The following is a 15,034-nucleotide window of genomic DNA, read 5'->3' as shown; positions in this document are numbered from 1 at the left end:
AAATAGAAAATTCAAAATTCACTAGTGACGATGATGGTTTCTCAGATAACCATTAATAATAACGATAATTGCCATATCTCCAATGATAGTTTCCAACATCATCCTTGAAAATGACAGAAAAATATTTTTCAAACTTTTGAATTTTCATTTTTTTTTGAAATATATGATTTTTTTATTTTTATGTTTTTTAATTTGATCTCATTTATTTTGAATTTTAATTTTCTAATATTAATTAGTTTTCTGACTTTTTCTAATTTTCTGATTTTTATTTAATTTATTAGTTTTTATTAAATTTTACGATTTTGTTTAATTTCTGATTTTATTTAATTTTTGTTTATTTTACTAATTAAATAATATTATAATTAAAAAAAAACTATTTTTTGAATTTTGAATTTTCTATTTTTCAAAAAAATATTGAACTTTTTATTTAGTTCTTCTCTATTTAAATTTAATCTTATTTATTATTAAAATTTTAGTTATTTTTATTTTGTTAAAATTTCGAAAATTATTTAATTTTCTAAAATTTTAATTTATTTTTATTATGTTTTTATTTTTGTGAATTTTATCAAAAGTTTCGATTTTTATTTATTATTTGAATTTATTTATTTTGTTTATTTTATTAATTAAATAATTATTTTTCAAAAATTACTTGCTGAATAGGTTAACTTTTTGTTTTGGAGGTTTTTTATGATACAAAAGTTTCTTTGGAGGTTAAAAATGTTAGTGAAAAAACTTCAATGTTTAAAGTGATAGCAAGTGACACTTTGAGATTTTTTATGCGATTTTCCCAATTTTATAATACACTCCTAATTTTATTAGATAGCATACCATCTAAAGAAGTAAAGAACATGCATGTATGAAAATATGAAATGACTAAGAATCTAGAAAGAGACTTAAAATCAATCTTACTTATTTATTCAATAATCAGTGTTTACGGATTTATTCTATATTTCTATACTAACACTTTTTGGATTACCACAGAAGTTTTAAATCTTATAAACATCGACTTTAGAAATTCCAATTTAAAGCATAATATTTCATATGAAAAATAGTTTGAAACCAATAAACACGAGAATCAATCTCCTTTGGCTAATAGACCACAAATAAATTGGTATGTTCACTTTTACCAAAAAATAGTAGGGAAATTAGGTCTAATAACCAAAAATACTATAATTCACTAACTAATCAAAAATCCACTCTCTCTTCTACTTTCTATTCTCTTTCTTAAAATCTAATTTCTTTTTTTTTGGTTATTTAGTAAATAAGCTCAAAAAGTATTGGTATGTTCACTAATATTTAAAAGACTGTAAACTAGTGACAGCCATTTGTTGGAAACTGTGGCCACAATTGTATACTTTCAAGTCTATCAAAGTTTTCTTAGACAAAGGTTGTGACCGATAAATTCTAGCACAACACAAAGTAAATATAAAAATAAAAAGTAGAGTTAGGTAAAACTAAAGAGTTGTAAAGAGGAAAGAGACTAGGAAACTGGAGTAAATTATTTTTCTCACAGATATAGACTTGAATCATGCCCTTAATTAGCATTCGACTAAGAGATCGAGATTAATCATGCTCTTAATTAACATTCAAAGCATAATCTTTTTATTAATTTTATCCACGGTATACAAAGTAAACATTATATGATGACACTTTACCTAATTAGTGAATTTACAACTGAATATAGAGTAAACTGGTTGATGACAAAAATATTATAGAGAAAACTGAATTTCAGAGTTAAAAAATTACTATATAAATGTCAGCCCGTTACACTCAAAAACTATATGCAGTAAATTCTTTATATGTTTCAATTTCTACTGTTGATATATTTGGAAACTAGACTTACTTGCATTTATGGGTAGACATTTTAAAATATCATTTTTCAGAAAAACTTGTTTGAAATTAATATTAAATTAATTCAAAACAAAAAAAAACTGTTGTCTAACAAAAAAAATTAAAATTTGATAAATATCCTGAAAACGAAAGATATTTAGCAGAAAAAAGAAACAAAGATAGTTCTGTGAAGACCGAGTAGTTATTATGGACTTATAGTCCATTCGCCAGAAAGTCCAAATGCAATTAAATAATTTGAAATTCTGGGGGGGGAAGAATCTTGTATCAAATACCGAAAGAAAGGTGTGGAGTAAATGCATTGAATTTGAAGTCTGAACGGTGGGAAACCGGGAAACCGGTAGCACAACATAGTCCCAACATTTTCTCCAGTAGTTTTGTTGTATTTCTCACAAATCCCTGATAAAAGTAAATAATTAATAAATTTTTTTTTGGTAAAATATAAATAATTAATAATTGGCTGCGATAACTGCACAAAATACGCTTCTCATCAGTGCTTGTCCTCCGACATTTGTTCAGCCATGTGTCTTTGGTTCTATAGCCCGATCTTTACGTTCTTTGGTCTATACAAATTATCCAAAATGTGTACCTTTTAATTTTAAGCAACATCTAAGTAAGTAATCATGTTTTATTCTTATTTTTAGATAGATGTGTTTTTAAACTATGGTTTTGTTCTTCTAACTATTATTAGGCGTAAAGGCTGGGAACGAAAGCCTTCCGCAACCGCATGTGAGACAGTTTGGGTACTTTCAATATTGGCACTGTTTGTTTTAAATATTACAGTGATTCTCTTTCTGAAGACTTTGCATATATAAGAGTTTAAAGTCATCTCCAACCATACTCCATTTTCTACTCCAAACATTATTTTGGAGTAAAATCCTCTCCAACCCCACTCAATTTCCAACTCCAACCCCACGCGGCAAACCAAAGCCACGCGTCTAAAGATTAACCGACCAAGACCGTCGGTTTTCGACACAAAACCGGAACACGTGTAGGTCCCTCAGTCAAAAAAGGACACGTGTCCCACCAATCTTCCCCATTCTTCTCCGGTGAGAGCGCCGAAGAAAACCGCCGGAAAACACCGTCAGGAAACCGGCTCGCAATCACCAACCACTTCAAGACACACGCTTTCATCTTCTTCGTTCCAAGCAGAGGAGAGCTTCCATCGACTGTTCGAGATCTCATCCCACGCTCTAATTCACAAACACACAGAGAGAAGAAGCTTCAGCCGCGTCAACACCATCATCCATCGGAGAGCTTCACCCGTACTACTACGAGATCTCATCCGATACACCAACACCGATTCCAACCGAAACCACCTTCCAAAAAAATCAACCGCTACCGCCTTCAAAGATAAGACGACGGCTCTGTTTTTTCTCTAAGCCGACGGCGTGGAACTTGGAGTCTCCACCCTTGGAGTTATAGCCGGCGACGAGAGCTATGATAGCCTCTTACTCCCGGAATCAGAAAAGAAACCTATCAATCTCTCACACCCTCAAAACTATCTCAATCCTCTTAAGAGAGGAAGAGAAAACGAGAGAGAAATCTCTCTCTAGGAGAGGATGAGAGAGAAACTTGTTGTTTTATACGTCTGTTCGTAGTTTGTTTACCAATAGAGGAAGAAAATATAATAGCGATGCTAATAATATGTTCAGTGTCTCGCAGCAAAACGACATGTACCAATATAAGCGCGTGGGCTCCTCTCCGATTTGTGGACCACGGCACGCAATTTATTGGAAAAAGCCATTGTAAGCCATCAAAATATATACTACTCCTACATTTTTAATACTTATCAGAAATAGATCCTAAACTAAATAACTTTCTTATAAGTTGGACCTACTTCTCTCTCTAAAATCAGAGCTCCGCCTTCTCACTAGAATACAACCGTTGAGATTTCGTTTCCCGGCCGACGGAGTGGCTTCCTTAGCCATCACCGTCAGTCCGGCCTCTGCTTTTCCTTTTTTCTGTTATATACTTATGTTTGTATCGTTTTTCTCTTTCGGCGTCGCTTTTCCTCTCGGCGGTCGGCCGTTCTTGACTCCGGCGTTGTGCCTTGTCTTCTCAGGCGAACGGCCGGCTTCTAATTCCGCGTCGTACGGTACATGCGTAATGACGGCGGCTCTGTTTTGGGACTCCCAGATTTTACGGTTGACGAAGGTGATGAATGTGGGGGCTTTACTTTCGGACGAGATCTCGGCTCCCGATGGATTCTCTTCGGTGAAGAAAGCTCAGATGATGAAGAATGGTTACAGCAGTGGCTTGGATGAGAGCTCGAGATTGTCTCGACAAAGCTCTCCGTTCAATTGAGCCCTGGTGAAACATATGGGTGCGGCGACAGCATATTCCGGTGAGTCCTGGCGAAACCAATGGCGGTCTTCGTTTCTCCGGTGATGCTGGTCGGCTGGGTCACGATTTGTGACAAGATGACGCGTGTCCGTTGGGGTCTCACACATGGGCGCCTGGTCTTCGCTTGGTGCGACGCGTGGCGAGAAGAGCGGTTTGACTTTCGGTTCTTGGGCTTCGACCCATAGTTTTTCTTTTAGACTGGCCCGTTTGTCTTTGGGCTTTTTGTGTACTTGGTGTATGGGCTTTGCCCTTTAATAAAATTCCTTTTAGACGGCAAAAAAAAAAAATCCTAAACTAAATAAATTTTAATCAAACGATGGATAATATTTTTGAGTATTTCGTGCAATTCCATCCGTCATTATGTTAATTATTTTCAAATAATTAACATACAATTAAAAAACGAAACTAATATCAGCAGACAAATCATTTTCCACAAAAAGCAAAAAAAAAAAAAAAAAAACAGTCCTAGAGAGAGAAACAGCCTCTTCACTCACATTCCCCGTTCGTGTCGTGGAGACAAGACAAAAGCAAGAAGACGCCACGTAGTTCGATAATAATTACGACATACTGCCACCACTCAGCCGCCCTTTAGTCAAAAAACCCGCGTTGACTGTTTCCGTCTCTTCATCTCTTTTCCTTTTATAAATTAAAGTCCCTCACTTCTCACAATCTTCACAACACAAAACACCCCAAACTTCCCTCTCCTCTTTTAATACTTTTATTAAGAGTTTTGTCTAAATATGGCACCGACGGTTAAACCCAACGGCGGAGACGGCGGAAACAAAGAGAACCGTTACAGAGGAGTGAGAAGGAGGCCATGGGGTCGTTACGCCGCCGAGATCAGAGACCCGACCAAGAAAACCCGAGTCTGGCTCGGCACTTTCGACACTCCCGAAGCAGCGGCTCGTGCCTACGACAAAGCCGCTTTTCAGTTCCGTGGCGCTAAAGCCAAAACCAACTTCCCTCTTCCTTTCTTCGTCGGCGGCGACAACGAGAGCCCTAGCCAGAGCAGCACCGTCGAGTCACCAACCTCGACGACGATACCTGATCTCAACCTCGGATGTTTCTCCTCTGCTGATTCGAGATTCCCTTTCCCCAAGATTCAGGTCAAGTCTGGGGTGATCGTGTTCGATGAAGAGTCGGCGAGGAGTGAGTCGGACTCGTCCTCTGTGGTGATGGATCTAAGCTCAGAGAGACGTCCACGCGTGTTCTTGGATTTGGATCTTAATCTCCCTCCCAAGCCTGAGAACTAGTTCTTGAATTTAACTATTATGGATCCAAGTATTAGATAAACTTTAGATGAAGCTTCTTTATTAAGTTGATGCCATTTTTTTTGGTCAGCAGAAAGTTAAAAATAATTTTGTGTTGAGAACGTTTTGTTCTCAGCACCTGTTTGTTTATCTTTTTTTTTTTTCCATCTAAAATTTTATTAAACAGGACTAAAGTCCAATGGGCGAAGCCCATACAAACTAGAAACACAACATTCAAGCCCAAAGACAAGAGGGCTGTCTAAATCCGAAAGCCCACCACGAGGCCCAAAACAACAACACGCGTCAACACAAACCAAACGCATTAAACAAAAGACAAACACGCGTCACCACGCGTCATCCACGCGTCGAACTCCACCGCATGCACCGACTCGAAATCCGACGCCGGAAACCTAACCGGCGGTTCACCGCAATCCCGTACTACACCGGAGACGAATGAGGAACACAAACCTGCGTCCTCTGTACCGGCTTCAATTCTTCATCATTCCAAACAGATCTCTTGCCACAAGTTTCAACCGGGCACTTGTCTACCACCACCACCACTGAGAATCCACTTCCGACGACTGTATCGGATGTATTGGATCATCGGTAGCACCAACCTTGAGTTTTAGAAAGCATCAATCGATAAAATCGAGATCTCATCTAAACCCAAACTCTTTTCTTCATAAACAACCATCTCCCCTCTCTCTCGGGAGAACACCATCGACCACTAAAAACCTACGGTATCACCTTCCAAGCCGGATAGTTTTGCCTAAGAAAGCGCAACTACTACCGGAGTCAAAAGCCGGCTACACGGTGTCAAAGAGACCACCGTCTACCAGAGTCTTTGTTTACTAATCAGTGAGAAGAAGCAAGAAAAGGAGGAGGAGGAACCACTACGATTCTTTCTTCTCTTAAGAAAGAGAGAGAGAATCTACCATTCCTCATTCATTTTCCCTTCACCTGTTTGTTTATCTTAATTGTAATCTTTCTCTTTTTTAATTTTCTGATCAACAAAAATAATAAATTTGTTTTGGCATCAATCTTTTGACTTTTTAAGCATTTTTCTTTAATTTTGTCGGCGAACACATGTCCTTCATTATTTTGAAAAAACTGTAGTCGGTATCCAATTGACAAAAACAAAAGGGACAAAAATACTTTATTGTAAATGTGATTAGGACAAAAAGATAACATAAATAGAATTTTGCGCCTGTTATTTTGGAACGTGACACTAACAGAATGTACAGAAAGCCTACCATGTTATCTTGGAGTATGTGATAGTAAAATCTTATCGTGCGTTAGTCTGCTGTTATAAAAGAAAAAAAATACTATCAAAGAAGAAAACTAACTAAAATTTGTTTCTAAGAACCCCAATTTACCATCCCTTGCGATAAGGTTGCTCTAAGTTAATTGTACGTACGTTAATCCGCTGTAATGTAAACAAAGAAAAAATCTAACTACAGAAAAAAACGATGGGACTTGTATGTCTTGCTTTTGTTGTCATGGATTAGTGGAATACTTTTCTTTCCTAAATGGAACTGTAAGATATATAGGCTGTATTATTAGGGTAAATAGATAAAATGGAATGGGAGATTGTGAAATTTTCGTTAGTCCATTGAGCCGAGCATATATAACAGATGCATAGTTGTAGGTTAAAGCATATATGTGAGTTATGGGTTGGAAGTTTGTGGCTTCTTCCAAGTGATTTCTTTCTCTCCATTGTTTGGGTTCTTGGAGGTTTCTGCAAAAGTTTTAAATTGGTTGGATTGAACAGAGCCGTGCACACTATAATTCCAAAATATTTGTTATAGTTTTTAGTGTTAAGAGATAAGTCCATGTGTGAGAAAGGCCCCCGATTCAATTCCTCTCTCTTTACACCTATTTTCTTTTTAAAAATTGTCTTAGGCGTCATTTAACCTAAGCACGGCACTAGATTGAACTTATAACTTTAATGGTTTCATGTTTTTTTTTATTGTTTCATGTTATTTTGTAATAAGGAATAAACAAGAGATTCAAATCTGATTTTATATTCAGTTTTGTGATTTCTGTAGAAGTTTTTTTTCTTCTTCTAGATCTATGTTAGTTTGGTCATCTGTTTTTCTATTTGCAGATCTTAGTCGAAAGTTTTTGTTCCCTGCATGTGTTTTTCACTTGTGTTTTGATTTTCCTCTCTTGTTTGGATTGTTGACTTAGAGGGCATTGTATGGGTATGTTTCTATATCTCATATGTTTTTGTACTGAGAGAATAAATGCATAGTGATCTTGGACCTACATTGCTTAACTGCCCATCAGGTCTTTTGGCCCATACATATACATTGGAATTTGAAATTACTTGTCCAAATTTTCTCCACAGCCTTCAGGCCCTCTCCACTCCAGTGGCAAAAAAAGAAGAAAAAAAAAACAACAAAATTTCTGTCAAGTGTCAGCAATATATCCATTTTTTTATTTAGCTTAGGTAAGAAGATGAAGTATTAACATTTCCGTCTAGAAGAAAAATTGAGCTAGATGAATTATTTAAGAGATCCGGCGTATAGCTAATTGTATGATACCAAATACAGAAATACCTCAAGTTTTAAACTCAAAATTAAAATCAGAAACCGAAATTTTCCAAAATCACGGATTGTTTTTTCTTGGGACTCCTTTTGGACATATCTTCGAACCATATATACACGCAAAATGCATGACTACGAAGCACCTACAAAATATGGTCGGCCACTGCCGCCACAATGTGAAGTAAAAGTCAGGCGACGGCGCGTGGGGTCTCTACAATAGACAAAAGAAGTTTATTTAATATCACGAAAAACTCATGTACGTTCTCATAAATACCACACGTTCAAGTTCATATTGAACAACTCTTTAGGCCCAAAAGATACTCATTGCCTAGCTATAATTAGGCTCCTTAATTTAATGCTCTCTTTTCATTATTTCTCCGCATCTAATTTTTTATCTCTATCATATGACTAAATGGTAGTAGTTCAGTTACAAGTCTCTTATAAAGTATGATAAAAGACTACTCTAAACGTAAAAACAGTTTTAATAACGATGAACTTGGGTTAGTTGTTACATACGACTAACACTTTGAATGATCCAATACATAATGTTTTGTAGTCGCGTAAAACGCTTCAATCGTTGTTGTAACTAACAAACAAAAAGTTTCTAAACGAACTTTTGAATTGTTCTGTATATGATTTATATCCGATGTTGGGCTTAATTACGTTGATTATGTTATGAATCAATTATGTGATCGACCCATTTCTGTCCAAACCGGACAGACCGGACCAAACCATTTCTGGTCGGACCGAACCAAACCGAACCGGACCGGACCAGACCAAGTCAATGTTAAACCAGACATGGCCAGGCCCGACTCAAGCCCAGCCCAAGGAGACAAGATCTGGCGGCCCAAGAGAAGTAGAAGATAAACATCAAGTCGATTCATGATTATCCATATGTATGAGGAAGAAAGGAAGACTTAGACTTACCATATTTATGTATTAGGATATTACTATTTCCATGTATTTCCTATTTCCTTTTAGAAATAGGATCTTTCCATTTATCTCTTCCTTGTAACATGTATATATAGATGCCTATTGGCACATCAATAATAACAACGAATCACTTCCATTTACAACACGTTATCAGCACGAGCTAACCTAAAACTCGAGCTAAGCTAAAACCCTAGAAAACCCTAATTTACCCGCCGACTTCAAACAGCTCGAACTCCCTAACCACGAGGAACCAGAAGACGAGCTACCTACCGATTTGAAGATCTCGGAGAGAAGAATCCAACGCCGAAGACCGCGACGCAATCCGAGTTCAGACGAGTTCGCAATCGTCGTTGCAAGTCAATCGGACAGGGAAACCCTAATCTGCCCGATTTCTCTCTCTAAAAGACTCAACTTCAAATCGATCGTTCTCCCAAACCACAACGATCCAGACGACGTGTGACATATCAATTTGAAGCTATTGAAGAGTAGAATCCAACGCCACCGACCTCACCTCAATCCGTGATCAGACGCGTTCTCTACGACAGCTACAAGCCGCGCCGTCAAAACAGAAATAAACCTAAGGCTGCAAACTTTTCTCTCTAGTTTGTTTATAGCTGATTGTTTTTGATCTTACTAACTTTTCTTTGATCAATTTGTTCTAAGGAAAACAAAGTCAGATCCATTGAGGTTAAGCTATCAAAGAGAAGTCAAGGAGCATATCAATCGAGTTTAAAGGTAAGTTATCAAACTCCAAACATCCATTGAGAACTTGATAGAACTTGGTTAATACTTTGAGAACTAGAAATCGATTGATAAGCTTGATCTAGAGGTTTACGATTTGAACTTGAAACCACCATTGATATTGCTTGTTAAAATCGAATCATTAGGTTGCTAATATTAAAAAATTGAATCATGAACTAAAGAACCCTAAGATCATTGTTAAAAATCGGAAATAATGTATTAAAACTGATCAGTCTTTTCTGATTGGTTGATAATTAAATTTCCTGCAAGAAAATAAAATTTTTCGAAAAGCAAAAAGAATTTTGGAAAACCTAAAATATTTTCCTAATCCAAATCAGTTTTGGAAATCGATTTTCTTAATCCAACTTTGAAAAGGAAATTTTATAATTTGAAATCAGAAACCAAAAAGGAAAATTTCTAAAGAATGTTAAACCCATCTTAACCTTATGGTAAACCGGGTTTGTGACTGACCCCAATCGAACCTGTCCAACCCGGGTTTAACCATCGACCTATGCAACTCCTAAAAACCCTAAAACCCTTAGGTTATTTATTTAGATTCATGTGTGCATCCTGGTCGATTTGTTATTGCATTGAAATGATTATTTGTATATTGTTATCTCATTTCTATAATGGCCGAGTGCCTTGATCATAATATGACCGAATGGTCTTGATTTATTTGATGATGACCGAATGGTCTTAGCAGCCTAAATGGGCGCATGACATTGTTTCCTTATATAGCCAAAATGGCATGAGAAACTAACTGATCATTGTTTGTAATGAATTCAGATGTCAATAAACTCAGATTACAGTGTCCTAAATCTCTCCGGAGATAATTATATTGAGTGGACCATGAACACTTCAGGAAGATTAAAACTCAGAGGAGTTTGGAAGTGTACCAAGTGGGATAATGATACCACTGCGAGTGAGAGGTCGTATGCCCTCAAGATCATGAAGGATAAACTCTGTGATGATCTAAAAATGATGTACAGCTACATCAATGATCCACATTATCTCTGGTACACATTGAACAACAGATACTCAGAAATGTTCTTGCATAAAGCAGAAAAAGAATGGCGACATATAAAGTTCCAGAATTATGATTCAGTGGACGAGTATGCCTCTGACCTTATGAGAATTGCCTACACTCTCAACCTATTTGGAGAGTCGATAACCAACAGGGATAAGCTCACCAAGACTCGTGAGACTATCCATCCGAGTGATGCGATATCATTATATCACGCCAGTAAGTGTACTACTTACTTTGATCTACTCGACAAACTGTTGGAAATCGAGAAAAAGAAGAAAAGAAAGGCAGAGAACATCAAGCAATTTGATGAGATCTTAAGCATACATAAACTGAGACAAGAGTTTGATTTGAGTATTCCTGAAGCTGGAGAAGAACAAACCGAGTGGACTCATGTAGATAATGAGCTTGATCTATTCATTGAATAAGAATCAATGTAAGCCATATCCAAAGTGTTAAAGAGGAATGGCCGGTTTTGTTTTGTTTTATTTTGACATCCTGAATTTTATTTATGATTTGGTTTTTCATTTTATTTTATCTTGTCATCTCTGGAAAGCATTAATAAAATTTTATCTTAAATGATTTGATTACAATCTTTGATTGAAAAAAGACAAGAAAATTTCGAAAACCAGTGTGTCTAAAAGAGACCACGCCTATGGCATTACCCTGAAGGGGGACGATTTTTATCACTCAAAATGAAAGCCCCATTGATTTATTTTGAATGGTTTCGAATGGGCTAAGGACAGAAATGTTCTTTCTGTTTATACAAAAGAAAAATTGCCAAAGGTATAAATGATCAAGAATAAATTCTCCATGTTGATCTAGACTATGCAAATGATCAATATGATAAGGAAAAATGGCATTTGGTAACCAGTAAGGTTAGCCACGAAATTATACTTAATGGTATGACCGGATTAGCCATCCGGATTTAAATTTTAAAATCTGATGCAAAGATTTAAAGGCACATAAGAGTTCTCCCATAAATCTCACGTGTGTAGTATGAACACAAGGGAAACTCATGAGGCTTCATTGTCCAAAAGGTATCATGGAAATGACACAATAATTTTGTGTTCTTACAGAAATGATTTTTTTATAACATGTTCCTGATAACCTGGCTGAATAAATTTCGAATCATAACCTATACGGTTTAGACTATAAAATTTATGAAAAGTCATGAGCATCCACAGATTAAAGTATGTTCATGAGGGGGAGAGAGGATAACCCTATGATACATGAACACACAATAATCTTGAGGATATAAGAGCTCAGACACATTGTCCTTTTAAACCACAATACAAACTCGAACAACCATGGAAATGGAAACCACAATAACCGTGGTCGTGGTTCCTACATGGTCGTGGTCGAGACTGGTCGAGACTTAGTCCGCAGTAGTATTTCTGGTCGGACACAACAACACTCGACCAAGTATGAACTATAAGTTCAATGACTCTCCATACAGAGGTCACAAAGATATCTGGTTAAGGACATGGATTAATTCCCAAGAATTTTAACAGATTATAGTATGTCCATGAAATGGAAGTGAGGACAAATCCACACATGTCCATACTATAGATCTACTCGGACAGAATTCTTTTATGAATCTAAATGAGCCATTGGCCATAGCCATCCGAGCATTGGGAACAGAGTAAGAATTCGAAATTATATAGCCCAAGACATGGGACATAAAGAAATTATTCATACAAGTTAAAGTATAAGCATCAGGCCATTAAAGTAAAGCATAGATATTCCCATCTCAAAATGATTACGGGTCATGATCCAGACATCATCCTAAGATAAAAATAAATAGATCACCACAAACATGTGTGCCGTCTAGGATGAACCTCATAAGGAAATGAGATAAGATTGGGAATATATATTGGATAAGTAAAATGTTTTCTCCTGCGAATTTTTAAAAAAACCAAGAGCCAAACATGAGTGACTAGATTGTGGCCAAGGTACATTGATTTATACAAGATAAATCCGACTATCCAATATTCATTAAAATGAGAAAACAGTAAGCTGGAAAGAATAAGAGAAATGGATTGGTATGAACCACCATTGTCTTGGCAAGATCCTCAGACCATAGATTATAATCTTGGACGTCCATACAAAGAAAGAAAGAAAGAAAAATCATACAAGATGATAGCCAGACATAATAGACCCGATGACTATGTCATAACCAGCTTAGCACCACGAAAATGAATGTCCTAGTAGAGACATATTCAAGTTGCTATAAGTGAGTCTATAAAATAGACCTGTATGTTCCATATACATAAGAATCTCGGAAATAAAGGTGCATAGAAATGACATATCCGAGTTCACTGAAAGAAACCATACCAGACATAGAGAAAATGCTGGCCAGCTAAACATCTAAGGTACCAAGCCATGTAGATTGGATTAGCCGAGATACAATGGTAAAGGTCCTGGATAATATAATCTCTAATCGATTAGAACATGTCTGGTACGCGATAGAACGCAATGGAACAAGTATATAAGTGTCGACACATACACATACATAAGTGATAGAAATGCATATGAGAAAGCACTTGAGAATAAGAAATAAAAGAGGATCTCGAACCCACACATGAGAGTACTCGGAAAATAAAATAAAAGAAATGAACGTGGGGTTCTAAGAAAAGGATAAGAGATGCGGAGACCATCTAACCAAGGGAAATAAGAGTCTTGTGATGAATGGAAACCGTGAGAAAGGACATGACCATGTTGAGGTCGTCCATATCTAAGCATAGAGCATTCTGTGAATGGCTTTATTACACAAGGTTATCCACAGAGACTAAGGAACAGATTAGAAGGAAATAAAATTCCTATGTGGTGAATGCTACTGCATAATATAATTAGTGTCTGGAAACACATAAGAAAATCGCAGTAAGTAGTATATAAATCCCTGGATATATAAGGGTACATATGACCTGAGATTTAAGAGATCAGGAGATCTAAGAAATGAGAAATATGAATCTCATAGAACAACATCGTTCCTGCGTTGTTCATGGACTATCGTAGAAACAGCTGCCTGCGTATATACACACATAATAAGACTAAGAAATGCTTAGTAAGAAAGTTCTATAAGAACATTTCAGATCAGTCCATAAAATTATGAAATAAACTCCTTGTGTTTATAACCTGAGAAAGGATGATTAAGTCCAACTGATCTTGGACAGGCTGTAATGGAAATAAAATGATCTAGAATGAAGATCACAGCCGTATAAATATGTATTGAGATCCATGATCTAACATACCAAGAACTGGATATGATATGGTCAAAGTAATAAAGGATGAATCCATCAGATTCACGACCATAAGGATCCATATCCAAGTCTGACCTTAAATCACCTTGGTCCTAGGCAATTCCGATCCGACCCATAGGTCATGATCCGACCATAAAGTACCAAGTATGATGGGACGGCATGTTGATCCAAAGGAAGGCTTCCAGCCGATCATGAAAGAATGATGGCGTATGCCATATACATAGAAATTTCATGGAGAACTTTGGTCAACCTCTAAAGTACGGAATATGCAACAGTATGATCCAAATAAAATCGTGGATATACAAATGGTATTCATTGTCGAATTTTATAAATTCACATGACCAAGGATGAACAGAAAATATTTAAAGTCAAGATCCATTTCAAGATGGATGAATACTCCCATAGAAAGTCCATATGTTCTGGTCAAGAACCATAGAACATAACTGATCATATTTTTTAAGAAATGGACGAAGTACTAATAAGTACATATACCTCATGATCACTGAAACAAGTTCAGATGAATTATACAGCAGTTGAAAGACATTGCACGGAGGTACAATTCAGGGGGAGTGGTACAGGTTGTACTCTTTTCCCTTCACCTGGTTTTTGTCCCAATTGGGTTTTACCGGTAAGGTTTTAATGAGGCAACACCATAACTCTAAGTTTGGTAAAATGTATCCACAAAGGTCCGCATGTCTATGACATCTATTCATAAGTTCATGCGTTGTACTCTTTTTCCTTATCTATGGTTTTATCCCACTGGGTTTTCCTAGAAAGGTTTTAACGAGGCAACTTAAGAGCATGTTACTGACCCTGAAAAGTATGTGTCGATCAAGGGGGAGTGTTATGAATCAATTATGTGATCGACCCATTTCTGTCCAAACCGGACAGACCGGACCAAACCATTTCTGGTCGGACCGAACCAAACCGAACCGGACCGGACCAGACCAAGTCAATGTTAAACCAGACATGGCCAGGCCCGACTCAAGCCCAGCCCAAGGAGACAAGATCTGGCGGCCCAAGAGAAGTAGAAGATAAACATCAAGTCGATTCATGATTATCCATATGTATGAGGAAGAA

The 15,034-nt window shown here is 36.7% G+C and overlaps 2 protein-coding genes across 2 annotated transcripts; both read left to right on the top strand.

Moving 5' to 3' along the window:
* The first annotated feature begins 4,854 nt into the window (after positions 1 to 4,854).
* On the top strand, positions 4,855 to 5,630 carry LOC108821974 (ethylene-responsive transcription factor 11). The gene has a single exon (XM_018594977.2). It carries the CDS (start codon positions 4,935 to 4,937, stop codon positions 5,445 to 5,447), a length of 513 nt encoding a protein of 170 aa, XP_018450479.2. The 5' UTR covers positions 4,855 to 4,934; the 3' UTR covers positions 5,448 to 5,630.
* Positions 5,631 to 10,516: 4,886 nt separating this feature from the next.
* Positions 10,517 to 11,119, top strand: LOC108832130 (uncharacterized). The gene has a single exon (XM_018605629.1). It carries the CDS (start codon positions 10,517 to 10,519, stop codon positions 11,117 to 11,119), a length of 603 nt encoding a protein of 200 aa, XP_018461131.1.
* The last annotated feature ends 3,915 nt before the right edge of the window (positions 11,120 to 15,034 follow it).

This window comes from Raphanus sativus, chromosome 8 (assembly GCF_000801105.2).
Source record: "Raphanus sativus cultivar WK10039 chromosome 8, ASM80110v3, whole genome shotgun sequence".
In the NCBI taxonomy this organism is placed as follows: domain Eukaryota; kingdom Viridiplantae; phylum Streptophyta; class Magnoliopsida; order Brassicales; family Brassicaceae; genus Raphanus; species Raphanus sativus.
This window is presented reverse-complemented; position numbering and strand designations above follow the sequence as displayed.

Excerpts from the sequence above, each read along its gene's own strand:
- LOC108821974 (XM_018594977.2), top strand. The coding sequence starts at position 4,935 with ATGGCACCGACGGTTAAACCCAACGGCGGAGACGGCGGAAACAAAGAG.
- LOC108832130 (XM_018605629.1), top strand. The coding sequence starts at position 10,517 with ATGAACACTTCAGGAAGATTAAAACTCAGAGGAGTTTGGAAGTGTACC.